This window comes from Xenopus laevis, chromosome 5L (assembly GCF_017654675.1).
Source record: "Xenopus laevis strain J_2021 chromosome 5L, Xenopus_laevis_v10.1, whole genome shotgun sequence".
NCBI classification, from domain to species: domain Eukaryota; kingdom Metazoa; phylum Chordata; class Amphibia; order Anura; family Pipidae; genus Xenopus; species Xenopus laevis.
In genome coordinates, this window is record NC_054379.1 from 803,640 (window position 1) to 820,207 (window position 16,568).

Here is a 16,568-nt window from a genome sequence, read left to right on the forward strand (position 1 = left end):
AGAATGTATATTATTGCTTTAAGATGTATTGTTGTTGTTTATTATAGTTGTCGAAATGCTTTCCTACTATAGGGGGAATATGTGGTGTTCATGCAAATGGCCTGTAGATGTCACTGTGCTCATACTTATACTGTGCATAATTCCTGGTAGCTTAAAAGTGGGAGCTACTGTTGTGTAATGCCTGCATGACTCTGCTAATAAAGCACTGTTATACTCTACTCATCCTCGCTACCCAAAATATAACAATATTGATGGCAATGTTGTTCTATGGCATGGTAACCCAGAACCCCTGTCTTGAAAACCCTAGGTTGCAAATGTTCAGAATAATAGATTCCATATAGTACCAGTTTTGCAATTACTAAAGCATTGCTCTTTGAAGTGCACATCTTCTATGTGGACACAATTTCTTAATGCTGAACCTATTTAAAGCTAAGAATACATACAGAAAAATAAAGAATTCTTTATCTCACCTCATCGGCCAGCTGATCTGCACGCCTTTGCATCTCCTCCAGCTCATTGCGCATATCAGCGTCATCTGCCATGGTGGCTGAATGTGTTGTGTACAAGGGGTCTCCCTACAAAACTCTCTACCTGAAATAAAGGCATGACATATTAATACAGTGGTACAAGTATATACACTACATAAAAGCATTCAGGACCAAAAAAAAAAATCTATAGGCCTTCTACATGCTGCTCATTAATTAACTGTATCAGCTTTTTTAACCTTGCTGCCTTCCTGCACTTTACATAAAATACATTTCTTATTGTCTGTACAACAAACAGAACTTGGAATAATGATATTGTAATAGTTATGCACAGCTTGTAGTGTAGGGTTGTCATCTGTCACCTGTGTTTTGACCCGGGCTGCAGTCTGCCCCGTTTTCAGTAGGGATGTAGCGAACTGTTCTGCTGCGAACTAGTTCGCGCGAACTTCGACCGTTCGCGTCCGCCGAATGTTCGCGAACGTTTGGGAACGTTCGCATTTTGAGTTCGCGTTCGATCGTTCGACCATTCGACCATTCGAATTCCTTCGACCGCTAAAAATCGAACGATTTCCATTCGTTCGAACGATTGTAAGCATTCGATCGAATGAAAAGCATTCGATCGAATGGCTTCGATCGTTCGATTCGAATGAAAATCCTTCGATCGAATGATTAAAATCCTTCGATCGTTCGAATCGAACGATTTTAGCGGGTGTTCGAAGTTCGCGAACTGTCCGCGAACGTTCGCATTTTTTGCCGGTGTTCGCGAACGGCGTTCGCGAACACCAAATCGGCAGTTCGCTACATCCCTGGTTTTCAGCTATGTAATCAGACCTTTACAATAATATGTGTATAAAGCTACTAAATACTTAAGCCAAACATGCAGTGTTATTGATTTCGGTATAGAAATTTGCTGTCTATATATGTAAGAATATTACAAGTTTGCTGAGTTCTATCTCTATATAAAAGAGCAAGGTTGGCAGCCAAATGCTTTTATTTAAATCACAGAACTATAAGCTGCTTCTAATATCCTTATATTGTTAATAGCAGGTTGTATGTTTCTCATACTGCTCAAGAATGAAAACTGAGAGGGGTTTGGTGATTAATGCACCATAGTTGCTTGATGTTTAATTTTACCTCACAATGTAATCTTTATAAAGTCCATGAAGTTTTAACACGTTTCCCAAAGCACTGATCTGATAAATATTTCACTGTGTTTGCATAAGCCCTGCTCTCAGTCCATGAGCCCATAAGTAGATATGCAGAGACATAACACAAATCAAAGCAGGCTGGAGCCATATATTTTTTATAAAAGTTTGTTGGACACTATGACAGGTTCCCAAAACATCAGGACAGCAACAAGTCTCTTAAAGGAGAAGGAAAGCAACCAAAGTAGTTTATTGCCATAGATTAGCCACAATAGTGCAAGCTAGAACACTATATTTATTCTGTAGAATGCTTTACCATATTTGAGTAAATGGCTCTAGACACTGTCTCTGTTTGTTTAGATAGCAGCTGCCATATTAGCTTGGTGTGACATCACTTCCTGCCTGAGTCTCTCCCTGCTCACTCATAGCTCTGGGCTCAGATTACAGCAGGGAGGAGAGGAGGAGAGGAGCAAACTGAGCATGCTCAAGCCCTAGCCCTGGAGGTTTAAGCTGAAAACAGGAAGTCTGATACAGAAGCCCATGAGTACACAATAGAAGGAAAGAAATGTGCTGTTTCTTTTTACAGAGGAGCATTACCTTGAGGGTTTACTGGTGTATTTATATAGACCTTTCTGATGAAGCTTACTTACTTTTAGCCTTTGCTTGTCCTTTAAAGAAAAATGGCTTTTATTTCCAGCCTGCAGTAAACAGGTAAAAGTAAAGGCAGTGTTTTTCCAAACAGAAATTTCTTTCAGCAGCAGTATAAGTAATAATAAAATAAAGACCTTCCAGCGGTGACTATGTGTGCACAGGCACATAGGATCCTTTGTGCCAAGATCCCAGACACTGTCTATTTGTCTCTCTGAGGGTTGGACTCCACGGGCGATTTCCACTCGATCCGGCGCACTGCGCAAAAACGCAGGTGCCAAGTCGGATGCAATAGAAATAAGGTAATAGCATTGTTGGATGGTGTCGCATCATCGGACATCGGCAGCAGATCGGACCTAAATCGCCCCTGTAGTTCTACCCTTAATATCATAACTACCATGAAGACTTATGGTAGCAAAGTGGTATACTCTGTTAGCTATAGATAGAAGTGATAACTTTTATTAGCTTACTTAGCGGTTAGAATGAGTGCTTTTGGGACTACTTAGGTCCCTGCTTCAGGCATGGATACCCCCTATAATAAGTTATATAATAAAAGGTATCACTCTATATTTTACAACTATAGTATTGGGAATCTTGGAAGAGAATGTAAGCTAATTTTTTAAATGCCACGATACTGAATTGTTCAACTGTTTATAGCACTCCACGTATACAGGAAAACATAACTAATATTCATTGATCATGTAACTCTGTATGGCATATCTGGAGGCTGTAATAGCCCATATTAGATGGGGAGTGGATATTTTAAAACCATGGTTTACATAGAATCCATACTTATAGCGCAAGGATAATCAATGTTTGGATCTACCATAGTAGCAGAACTACAAATCCCAGTACATCCTCCTCATTAGCTTTCTAGTGAGAGCTGAGAGGTTGTGCAATATGTGAATGGCAGAGGTTGCCTAACCCTGTTACAGGAAAAAGAAGCAGGTCTAACAAAGCCAGCGTGCTCTCTGTTGATTCCTTTTCATCAGAGAATGACCATTTACTATCAAGGGACCAGGAATGAGGTTAAAGTGAGATAAGATGCTTTATTCAGATTGAAATGTGTTGCCCATCATCCTGCATATTACCCATCTGCTTGGTTTTACTGACTCTTTTCCATAATGCAATTATTTGTACTTCTTTACTTAAGTCTGTTACTGTATATTATATTATATTGTCTGATAATATTAAACAAAAGTTTCCCTAGTTTCACCATGATATGTTAAAAAGCAATAGAGAAATTAAACGCAAACATGGTTTCATGGCTGATAACCTTTCATTCATGAGCCTCAGTCGCTGAGATCACTATTCAGCATGGCAGGAATTACACAGAATGGAAAGAGGGGATTTAGCCCATCACTAATACAGAAAGGTCAACACTATCTGACCAATCAGGTAAATGAGAGCTCCATGTGACTAGCTGGGTGATATTATAAATCCTACACATCTCAGTCACATGACATGGAGCTTATATAAAATCCTTAACTATTTGGTGGTCTGTGAAGGAGGGAGACGCTTGCACTCCCAGTGCTTAGACTTAATAATGACTTTGGATTACTTGCAGCAATTAACCTATTTCTGAAGTCAAATAGAATCATGCTCTTTACTGACAAACCAAAGAACATGATTCATTATTAGGCTACTGTATAGAAATACATAGGAAAAAGACTGTTGTTGGTAATGCTGGAGGGCTGCCTAGCCTATGGCCTTACTCAATATGTGTGAACGACTATTAATACATTTATAATATAAATGGGATTTGCTTAAATCAGTGTAGAATATAGAATGTAAGAAGGACACTAGCAAGAGAATGCATCCACTCAGTACAGATTAGTGTTTGTCTTTACTGGGAACATGTGGAAGAATCTGATTGTCTCCTCTGACTGACACATAAAGGAGATAGAATAGCTCAGGGGACAGGCCTAAAGCAAAGTCATGAGAAGAGAATTGGCAGGTCTCTTTCATCTCCAAAAGTTATGGCCTTTACTTATTATTACTTTCATATTTTAGAGCTCCCTATGGGTTAAGAAGTTTACAAATTCCTGATTAGCTAAAATGCTCTATAACTTGTGACAGTGAGATTGCAAGGAATGTAGAAGATCCCCTTGTCTATTTCTGATTACTGTATAGCCTGGGCACCATTTTAGTGAGACACAAATCAATTAATAAAATAATAGTATCCAGTTACACTCCATATAATACTTAACTATATAGGGCCAACATATTTCAAAATGCTTAATAGAGATTTTACATCTTTCACATCAGTCCCTGCACCATTGGAGCTTCAGTCTAAGTCCCAACGCATTCACTCAAACAAGGATCACTTTTATCAGGATGATAAGTCTATGTAAGAAAGGTGAAGAACTGCGCTTTTCTCTGTAATTATAAAGCAGCACCTAAAATAGATGTGGGTCCACTGGTCCATGTGTAAAATTCAGAAAGTCAAAGGAAGGTGCGCTAAAACGGTGATCAAGTAACCTGTACCTAAAAAGAAAAAGCAATCCCGATAGTGAAGTAGCCTTTTAACATGAGAGATAATTAAAACATCGGAACTACTCACAAAAGATATGCGATCAGCAGCTGATCGCTAGTGATGGGCGAATTTATTCACCAGGCGCAAATTTGAGGCAAATTCACGCGATTCGCAGCGGGCTAACAAATTCACGAAACCGGCGTGAAAATTCGCCGGCGTCAAAAAAAAATGGACGCCAGCATTCGTTTTTTTTGGACGCCGAATCAAATTCGCCCATCACTACTGATTGCATATCTTTTGTGAGTAGTTCCGATGTTTTAATTATCTTTCGTGTTAAAAGGCTACTGCACTATTGGGATTGCTTTATCATTTTAGGTACAGTTTACATGATCACCGTTTTAGCGCACCTTCCTTTGACTTTCTCACTTTTATCAGGAGCCAATTAAACTGCCTGTATGGATTTGGGAAGAACCCCACAAACCAGTGATGTAAGCCTGCAGTGATTACCATAGTGCTTACTATAGCCTTTAATAATGTGATAGTCAAAGGGGTACTAATATTAAAATCCAAGTTCCCCTAATCTAGAAAATGTTTGTTGCAATTGTGGATTAGCAGTATGGCCAAATTCAAAGACTTTCAACAAAGGTTTGGGTTTCTGGTGTTATTTATACATCTAGGACTCATTATGTCAAATAATTATCAGCAAAATCTTTTTTTTGAGAACTAGATGTTTGATTGATGAATGATTGCCCACTCAATCTAGAATAATATCTGGTAGACCCTGACACAAGTATACTGTTATTCGTCTGTTGAATTGGATTTTTCCTAGTCTGAGGAATGCATCCTTAGCAGATGGAGGATACAGAATTGCTTCAATGACTTTGTATGACTTTTTTATTTAAATTAAACTGGTGTCATGTCATAATTTGCTGTTCAACATCAAGTTTGCATCTGCATGAGGATTCTCCATACTCTTTAAGAAGTGCTGCTTTACAGAAGTCTATGTCAAATGCAGTAGCAACTCAGACTTTACAAGCCTGAATGAAGGATTGCCCATGACACACCATAAACCATGTACTGTACTTATATCATAATCAAAGGAGACTTCTTGTATAAACTGTGTATGTTCTTTGCTAGGCCGGTGCCAATTGTTTCTCACTTTAAAACCAGACAGAAGTATGAAGGCTTCATCCGTTGCTAGAGCATTAAGCACACTCATAAAGGAATCTAATCCTAAAGCTTGGCTGGTTTATTTCCAGTCACAGATCCTTTTAAATAACTAGAGGTGAAATAATTAGAACTGTATACACCTTAAGCATGCCGTTATGTGTGTTGTATTTTCAATACAACAAAAATACATTACAATGCACAAAAATGTTGCCTATTTGCCAAATGCATACCCTAAGCATTCATATTTTTTTCTAATGCATATCAACTGACTTTCTATCATTTTAAATATGATGCCATATGCAAGAACAGATGCCTCTTGGACTACAACAGGGAGCAATCTATATTTAATTACCTTTAATATCCTGTGCCAAAATTCATTTTTACAAAAGATAGACTATTCAATAAGTATTTGTTACAGAATGCCAGTAACTGATGTTCAGCAATTTGTTTCATAACAATACAAGTAGTTTTATGTCTCCAGGTCAGATGAATGGGGTATTACCTAACCAGATACGGCTTTGGGACAAACAACTCAGCCTCTCAATCCAGATGCCTTCAAGTTATCAATGGAAATGAGCTAACTAGATAACCTGATCAATTTTACTTCTTAGGGAAATCTCTCCAGTCAACTATACAGATGAAATATTTAATGAATGTTGGTATTTATGAATTAAAGCAGTCCCATGTGACTTCTTCAAGAAATACTGTTTGTCTGTACCACCAATATAAAGAAAGGAATTGTAATTACTGTTTATAGATAGGGCAAAAGTAAATAAGGTATACAGTGGTACAGAAATAGTCACCTAATGTAGATACTTGTATATATGGGCATTTTTGTCTGAAACCAATTGTTGTGAAAGTAAAATAAATTCTGTAGCGAGAAGACTATAAGGGGTTTAATCACCAAATATTAATTTGATCAGCTTATACTAAAAAAGTGTATCCATACACCACATAATAAAATGGCACAAATCAAGAAGTCTGCTAATTGAACTGCAATGAGATATGTTTCTACAAAATAATTCCTTACTACATTTTATATGGAAGAAGATTCCACAGAAGCCGAAGGAGCCCAGCATAAGTTTCTTGTGGTGAGTCAGAGCACTTGACTCCAATACATTTGGCAGTGTTCCATGCATGGGCAGTGAAGGTGCTAAATCATAAATTGCACCCCTTAATCTGTAATTCATACAACAAATGAACTCACAAGGAAATTATCTGACAGCTAGGCATTTGGGTGACTGCAGAAGCCAGAGTTTTAATTAGCAATAATTGCAGAGTACAAATATGATGTTTCTCGCTGTGCAGAAATTCAACTGAAAATTCAAATGCATTTCTTGTTTAGTGGGAATATAATGTTACAGTAAATGAACAACTGTCTAAGATACAAAATGATTGTTTCTGGAAAAAAGAAAGCCATCTACCATCTTCCTAAACTGAAGCCTCTTGTCATTTAGACTGTTGGGTAGATTTGCAAGATGTCCTTCCTGCCTATCAGTAAACTGATGTAAAAAAACATGAATTTAATTGATTGTAAGGCTCTGTTGTGGCTTGAACCCAGTACCTTCTAGTTGTTGGTTGTCTCCTCAACAAATACGCCAGGAGAGGAGCCAGAATGTGCTCATCTCCCTTTCACTTATTTCCCTATCTGTGTTGTATCACTCCAGCAACCTTTTTGGTTGGGGCCAGCCGATCATGTCTGGAATGGCCAATTCCAAGCAACTTTTCAATTGGTCTTCATTATTTATTTTTTATAGCTTTTTTTTAATACTTTGCCTTCTTTTTATCAATCCTTGCAGCTTTCAACTGGGGATCACTGACCCATCTAAAAACAAATGCTCTGTAAGGCTACAAATGTATTGTTATTGCTACTTTTTATTACTCGTCTTTTTATTCAGACCCTCTCCTATTTATATTCGAGTCTTCAGTGCATGGTTGCTAGGGAACTTTGGACCCTAACAACCAGATTGCTGAAATTACAAACTGGAGAGCTGCTGAATAAAATGCTAAATAACTCAAAATTCACAAATAATAAAAAATGAAAACAATTGCAAATTGTCTCCGAATATGACTCTCTACATCATACTAACCGTTAACTAAAAGGTGAACAAGCTTTAATGCCACTATCCATTAGATTATGCCCCATGAGTTAGGACCATAAGGGTACTGTTTTTTTAGTCCACTGAACATTCATCTTAAATAGGCACATTCAAATATGTTTGAAGATGTCTCCTGATTCCATATTAACATTGTGGGATGTAGTTAGAATGATTCTGAGTGGTGAGTATAAAATACTACAATATAGATATCTTATGTAGTATTGTAGGTCAAGGAAAATACAAGCAATGGCTTTAAAATACAGACAGAAGGCTCCAGTAACATACTGAAATAGATTTTGAACAAACTGCAGTTATTCCAGCTGTCTACAATATAAACCACATTACAGTTGGATTTATGAAGAAGGGTATACACTAAGGGGCAGATTTATCAAGGCCTGAATTGAAAATTCAAATTTCGAGTTTTTTTTATGCCCAAAACTGTCAAAATTCAACTAAGGAATTGTTCAAATTTGATTCGAGTTTTTTTTTAAAATTCTAATTCAATTTTCAAGATTTATCATACTCTGACCCTTTAAGAACTCAAATTTGATTATTCCCCAACTAATACCTGCCGAATTGCTGTTTTAGTCAATGGGAGATGTCCTGAGATCAATTTGGAGTGGTTTGCAGTCTTTCTGACATTCAAGCTTTTTTTGGAGAAAAAACTCAAATCTAGTTTTTAAAACTCAAATCGAATTTGATTCAAGTTTTCGGGTCAACCCTATTCACAGAGTTTTGGAAATTCAATTTCTTTTAATAAATTTCAATTGCACAAATTTCAAGTTCATGGGAGTTTATGGGAGGTTTTGAAAACTCACATGAATTTGAAATTCGACCTTTGATAAATGTGCCTCTAAATGGTCCTATTTAGATCAGACCAGATCACATACTGAACATTGTACTTGAAAATCACAACTGACTTCAATGGTCAGTGGATCCTTTAAATTATACTGCAACCCAAGTTAGTAGTGCCTACAAACTGGAGAGAGGACCTGGTATGACAACAATTACAGTCCATTATAATGTATCTATTGTCCAGCCCATTCACTTTTCTGAATAAAGTTAGGTGTTGGTTGTAGTAATATATATATAGACCGATTGTAATTAATCCTTAGGTAGAAGGTATCCTGAGTTTTTACGACTCCTTCAAAGGAGCTCATCCTGTCTTGTAATAAAATGCAAGATAAGAAATAGGTAGGACACATTCCAAGAGACCATCTGGAGAGGGTCTTTTACATTTCAAAGAGGAACTGTTTGTACAGTTGTTATTGGTAAAAGGGACATCTAAAGAAATTAGTTGGTTTTCCTGTTTAACTTGTCATCAGCCAATCAGAACCATTCCCCATTTGGGTCAATGGCATAGAAACAGTATAACAATGGAATTGGTTTTTGGCTGAAGAGAAAAGGGAAGGAGAGGAGAAGAGAAGAGAAAGGGAAGCAGAGGGAGAGAGAGAAGGAAGGAAGTATAACCTGTGGGCACATTTTGAAAGATCTCTGTATATTTTGCTGTCTCTGGGCTGGATAATCTGAATAAATCGTTTCATCTCTACAACACTGTTTCATTGTGCAAAGACAAGTAATATTGAGAAACACAGTGCTGCCACACCAACATTATTCTAGTTTTGAGTATCTTCTTCTAAGGGATGTGCTCCAGTGCCTAAACATTAGTAAGAAAGCCTGTTTACTTCACTTCTCCTGTGTTAATCAAAGCCGCCCCTTACATAAAGTATTCAGCCTATGGTGGGCAAACACCCTGTTTTTTATTTTATGCAAAACAGTACCCTTGGGAATAAAAATCGGTCATTCCTAGCTCTGTCTAGTAAACCTAATTCATTATCATCTTTTCCAGCATAGAAATGTAATAACTACAGCATAGCTCCTTAAATTATATTTTGGCATGATATGGCCCTACATGGCTTCTGTAAATGGCATGTGCCTCCACACTTTGATAACAGATTCATGAAACTAATGATAATGACCAGCCTCCTGCATGTTAACTTGGATTTGGCCCTTCTGCCAATATGACCCTGCTAAACATGGAAATCCCAGACACAAACAACTCCAGGAGCATGAGAAACTCAAGAAAATGTTCAACTCCCTATTCAGTTATTTACTATAAGGGTTCTGGTTTTAGTACTGGATAAAGAGGTGGTTTTCCAACATGATAATGCCACAGACTGCTGGTAATGGGACATTTTATTGGAAAAAGCAAATTATCTTGTCCAGCAGGATGGGGTTAATTCTCTGTACAGTGAGCTAGTGTTGATGTTTGGATGCCTGTTGTAGGATGGTAAGTTATATGGGGTAGGGACTGAGGATCAAGATTAAGCATTTTTGTAAACTAATGCATAATATGTTGGTGATAGTCTTCAACCTCAGTCATTTTGCAACAACACAGTTGAAGGAATGGGCCCTTCTGATTCAAAGACTCAATACAGGCCTCTTCTATTTAGTGACTAATTACTGTTAAAATGTATTCGTGAAAAAACCCATCTGTGGTTTGTGCTTTTTTAATTAGGCATTGTTAAAAAAAAGCCTGGAACCCAGTCCCAACCATCAGTTCAATGACTCACAACTTTTGTGGCAGCTGTTACAATTGTAGACCATTTATTGATTCAAGCATCTTGTAATTTTCTCATGCTGACACAGAAAAGGACAAATCAATTTTACTAATATAATTATCCAGTGTACATCTTATTGTACCCTCTTGTGCTTGAACAACTCAATGGAACCTCAGTAATAATCCCAATTTTTCCCATAGTTTTGAATCTGAATCTGTGAATCCACCCAAAGAACTACAGTAAGTTTTAATACAAAACTTGGATCTCCTTTTAATTAATCCTAGTCCATTATTTATCTTTTCATCTTAGTACCACCTGTTGGGTTAAGAATAAACTAAGCTTAAATTCTTCAACTAAACTTGTGTCTGGCAAAGTACAGTCTTGCAGGCTGTCCTTCTGAATGTAGTGACATTGAAAGGTCAGGAAATATTAATATTCCATTACTAGCTCAGAAAGGCCTTTCTAATTCAAACTTAAATGCATGAATGAAATTAAAAGATTTTGGACACATAAACAGTCTTCACTGGTATTTGATTTTGTATTCCGGTTGTCCTCTCCACTAACCCTTTGAATGGAGCCACGTTATTATTGATCTAGCTAGAGACAATACATCTGAGCCAAAGGTCAATGTGTAATAATATATCTAAAACAGTGTTTGACCAACTGCACCGTGATTTAGTGCTGATAAAGAAGGGTTATTTAAGGGGATAGTTCATCCACTTCAACATTATTTTTTATTGTGAAACTCCGCTGCTGGAGGACGGAACAACTGCTCCAAGCCACCCCCCCCCCCCACAGAGCCAGACCCACAGTTTGAGAACCACTGATTTTTGTATGTAGATGTATTAATATGTTTCTTCTTGTGGAATTCCATATAAGTAACATGTTTATGCACACCTTTCATCAAAACTACACAGTACCAAAAATAATAGAGACCTATGATATGTCAATCAATTGCCAAGAGCAAAAATTAATTTGCACTTTTTGCCGGCTCTTTCACAAGACCATAGAAACCTTTTCATATCCTAGCTTATAAGCAGACAAACTACTGAGCAAACCCCGACCGGCACCCATTCAATATCAACTAAATCTGTGAGAAAAACACAATAATTCCATACAAATGCTGTAAAATAGAGTGTAATATTGTGTTTTAACAGATGTAATTGACACTGCAAATTGCTATTGGAGAAGACTCCTTGCATTGCTCTTTTAAGATTTTCATTTCGCTGAGTATTGGTTTAGTGCTGTTGATGCCATCAAATACAAAGGAAGAGTTCTGTCATTGCTTGTAGCGTGCAGGTAATTCGTATCAACTAGTACCACTGAACAGAGCTAAATATAGCCCAGCCAAATGAATGAAAGAACACTCAGTGGGATAACCATTAAACATCCACAAGTAATCCAACAGTATATAAACCTTATGTTTTGTTCTCTCCTGGGTAATTTCCTGAGTCATACTGTCAGACCAAACACCAATCTGTATGTGGCTAATCATTGCTGAGAATGTTGGGTATGGAATACTCAGCGGCTTCTATTTTTTAACTAACGGGATTATTGTTTGTGCTTCTTGCTGCATACGTTGCAACAAATATATACATATAAATGAATAAGGGCCTTGGTGATAGCCCTGACTGAGGCACAGTTTTGGAATAGTATTTCTTGAGAGATAATCTTTCAAAAGTTTTTGGGATGGAAAGGTCCTAAAAAGTTTATGCTGTAGAGTAACTTCCACATTTGCCACTAGTGTTCTTAATGTAGAGGAAATTCTGGATTCAGGACCTTCAAGGAGCACTTTCAGAACGCGATTGTCAAAAAAAGAGAGTATCTGTGTTAGTACACTGTGAAATCATCTTGAAAAAGTCCACATAAAACACAGCTTTGCTTGTAAATTGTACTTTGTCAACACTTTCTTGTTTTAACGTGAACTTTCCAAACGTATAAGCCTTCATTTTGGATGGTTTAGCATACTTGTATTGCATTTCAGCAATGCTCTTCATATTTTCAAATAAAACATTGTCAAATATGAAATAACCAGCAGGGGAAATCTGCTAAGCAGCACAAATACATGTGGGTATTATTGCCTGCAGAATATTGAGATAAATATTTGATAAAGAAACGCTACGCTGTTTATGGAAAATGTGTGTACACAAGGCTATAATACATGAAACCAGAATAATTGTAATATTCTGTTTTCATTATTTGCCTTCTGGCTTGAACAATTAATCACACCTGGACAAATAAAGTGTGTTAGTAAATTCATTGTGGTCCATTTGTGTTGACTTTGCTTCCCTAGCGCACAGCACTGCTGAATATTTTAGTGCTTTCTTACTAAAAGGCCATACATACAATAATGCGGCCATTAAGTAAACATGGTTATGTGTGAAAGGAACGACCATAACATATCCGACTATTAATAACTAGTTATGGTGCTCCAGAATCTTCTGCAATGCTGTATGAAAGGAGAGCTGCCATACTTTACTGCAATACGGGAATTCATGAATCAATAGGCCTGTTTTTTTATTCAGTAAATTGCTGCTTCAGTGACGCAGTTTGCAAAAGAGGGATGGCTGTTTCCATTGCTTACATTAATAAGAAGCACAATACTAATCTAAACAAACACATACATATATACATATATAGATATATATCCTGCATACATATACAGTACACTGTCTGCATAAACCAAATGGTGCCTATGATTAACGTAAAAGGCTCTGTCTCTGAAGTTTCCCATAGTCACAGATGAAATTATATATTATATACAAAATTATATGACGCTGTGGGGGTTATGCCACATTTTCCACTTCTCGTAATTTATTGAGCCAGGCATATGACTCAAGGCATGATTTTGTACAGGGTGTTGGCCTATTGATCTAAACAAGAGGACTCATCCACAGCAATCTCCTGATACAGCACCTCTATCCGATTTCCTCAATACGCATATCCTGACATGAAAAAGAAATGCAGCCTGGCTTGAAATCTCTTGAGATGCATTAAAAATCCAATTCCAAATTCTGATTGTGAATAACCTGTGTGTTAAAGGAACTTCCATGTCCACAAATGCCATCTGTCTCCTTTGCATCATGTTTTATGTATGTAAATACAAGAGCACCCTTTGCTTAACGACTGGAATGGGAGAATCTATTGTCATATACTTAATTTATAGGTCAATAATTTATATGATTATGCTGTGGCTGCATTCTGCTCAATTCACTAACATAGTCAACTGTCTTCACAAGCAAAGGAAAATTCAACAGCCTAGCAGTAAAGAAATGTAAAAAAACTGATAAAAAGCATATAAGCATAATATTTCCATATATGAATAAATATAAATACTACTTTTGACAGGAATACAAAGGTCATTGTATTAGTGTTTATCCTTATAAAACACACAATATAGACCAATCTGGGAACCTTATTTTTGCAATGCCAGTTACCCATAACCAAACATCCAAATGTACTGTCAGAGCAGTCCAGCCAAATCCAACATTATGTGTATTTTTGCCCTGCTATATGCTGTTATAGTCTGTGCTATAGCTGTGCCCAACTCAGTCTTTGGGAGCTTGCTGAAAAGGTGCATTGGGGTGGGGTCTCTCTGTTTTACAGTCAGTGCCCAAACCATAACCTCTGTTTTAGATTATGAGATTGCACCGTTTGTTGTAATATTAATATCAATGGCAGGTGGAAATCTGCTGCGAAACAGATATCAATAATCTTTTACTGTCCAATGCAGTGATTAATTACTATATTTATCAGTAACACTAGATAAAATCTGCATTGCCATTGCTTTCCTTATCTATATATTCTCATAGGGTGCTGGTTAGTTTTGCCGACAGACATCCTTGCCCCCCATCTGAGCAGCCACAATGTCTGTGCAAAGGTGAAGCAGCTCTACAAACAACATTCTAGCAGTGCCCTGCCCTCCTCCCTCCCTTCTTCAGCTCCAATGCAGATCCCCTCCCCCTCGCTTTCTCTCTAGTGGGTAACAAAACCAGCAGTAATTACTAATGCCCCTGCACGTAAATCTAGCAGCTTCAAAGCCTGCCTTTTGACGCAACTACGCAGAACTGTCTGGAAGTGTCACAATTCCCCTTGCTATTAGTCTTTGAAGTTCTAAGCTCCTGAAATAAAAAAATATAGCTTCAAATATGGATTTTATATGACACACAAACATTCAGCGTGCACACACTCTCTCACACACACACATATATATATATATGAAGTTTAAAGGCTGGTTGGGAGTTTATGAGAGTAGTTCAACAACAGCTTGTGCGAAAGCTCTCATACATATACACTATCAACTATCTATTTTATGTTTAGTATGTTTCCATCTATCCAGGATTTAAATACACCTTGTGGAGATGAGGAAGGGTTATACACGGTCTATAAAGAGTCCCTGTATAGCAGGTCAAGTTAGCAGCCGCCTGGGCACAATGTGATAATCGCACGCAGAAGGCAAGAAATAAATCTATAGGCTGCAAGGGGGTGAATAATCCCTTCTATAGAGCCCAGCGACAGATGTTGCTATTGTTATTGCTGCTGCTGTTATTGCTGCTGCTGCTGCTGTTATTGCTGCTGTTGTTATTGCTGCTGCTGTAGTTATTTCTGCTGCAGGGGAGCGGACGTTTTGCTGCACTCGCTCTGCAGTAGAATCGCTGTCCACAGGACTGCGGTGCTGAAACCGCCCACCAGCTCAGTGTATGGGCTCAGTGTATGGGCTCAGTGTATGGAGCTATAGAGAATGGAATTATACAGAATGGAATTATACAGAATGGAATTATACAGAATGAAGCTCTAGAGAATGGAATTATAGAGAATGGAATTATACAGAATGGAGCTGTCCCTAAACATGAGGAGAAAAAGCCCCATTTGTTAAATGTGCGCAACACGAGCAGAATTGTGTAAAAAGGAGAGACGAGCAGATTTGTAGACAGACTTGATGTGAAATGTTGAGCTAAATGTTGTCTAAAGGATAGAAGCAGAATCCTGTATTAAAGAGCAAGAAGCAGCGCCAGTCTTACCGTGAGCGGCAGCTCGTGAAGCTTCTGTACAATGTGAAGGCAGGGAGGCAACAAGCAACGTTCCTCACCTCCTCGAGTCGTCCTCTTCAATGGAACACAGCTCTGCCCTCATCAAAGATGGCCGTGCTTCTTGACGTCAGCAGCTTTTAATAGACATCTATCATGGGGCGGAGGGATCGGGCTGGGGAGCTTGAGTCATCGTCTGTCTTATATTACTGCTGCAATCTCTTTAATATGCGCCTTGATTTCACGCATCGCCCCTCACTCACAGCGCTGCCCCGGGATGGACTATTTGCAGATGTAATGAGATTGGCCGTGCAACGTGATGCTGCGGAGGATGCCTCCGCCGCCGCTGCTGCTCTTTACTTTGCTTTGAGCTAATGCAGCACGGATTTCTTTTCGCCAGAGGGGTGGTGCAAAGGGTTATCCCTCTCTGGCGGCTGCTCCTTATGTGGGAAGCCTACGTCATCAGCAGCTCTAATAGATTTCCTAGGATGAGAATGAGGATGATGGTAGGGAAGGAATATGTACTGATCAGCATCACTTATGGCAGATCCTACCATTTTAGCTTTACTTCCCTTAAGGCAAATGGTGCATAGTCACTGCCATATTAATCATACAGGCACCTGAGGGCTTGTACCAAGGGCAGCAGCTTTAGGAGGTCAGCTCTTGTGTCCCAATATGGTATATACAGCCCAGTCTATTTGCCTCTAAATCTGGCTGTGATGCTGATGATCAGAGGGGACACCCCTCTCCAAATATTTTCTAGGTTTATAACAAATTCCCACGTATTTCTGTTTCTATGTACTTGCTTTAGAAACTGACGCTTCTCCCATACTCACAATGGAAGCTGACTGGTCTTAAAAGACAACAATCAGAAAGGTTTTATATACATTTCATTCAAAGGTGCTCTTACTTTCTCAATTTGCTAATACAGTTTTAATACAGTTCATAGAAATAAAC

General features: G+C 38.1%; 1 protein-coding gene across 3 annotated transcripts in view; it reads right to left on the reverse strand.

The window, feature by feature from the left end:
* snap25.L (synaptosome associated protein 25kDa L homeolog) overlaps positions 1 to 16,040 on the reverse strand; it is a 66,021-nt gene extending 49,981 nt beyond the window's left edge. Inside the window, exons 1-2 of one of the 3 annotated variants that reach the window (XM_018261779.2) lie at positions 15,606 to 16,040; positions 471 to 591 (exon numbers count right to left, since the gene is read on the reverse strand). In XM_018261779.2, the coding sequence (XP_018117268.1) occupies positions 471 to 542 (72 nt within the window). In that variant the 5' untranslated portion in view covers positions 543 to 591; positions 15,606 to 16,040. 3 annotated transcript variants of the gene reach the window in all.
* Positions 16,041 to 16,568: the final 528 nt, after the last annotated feature.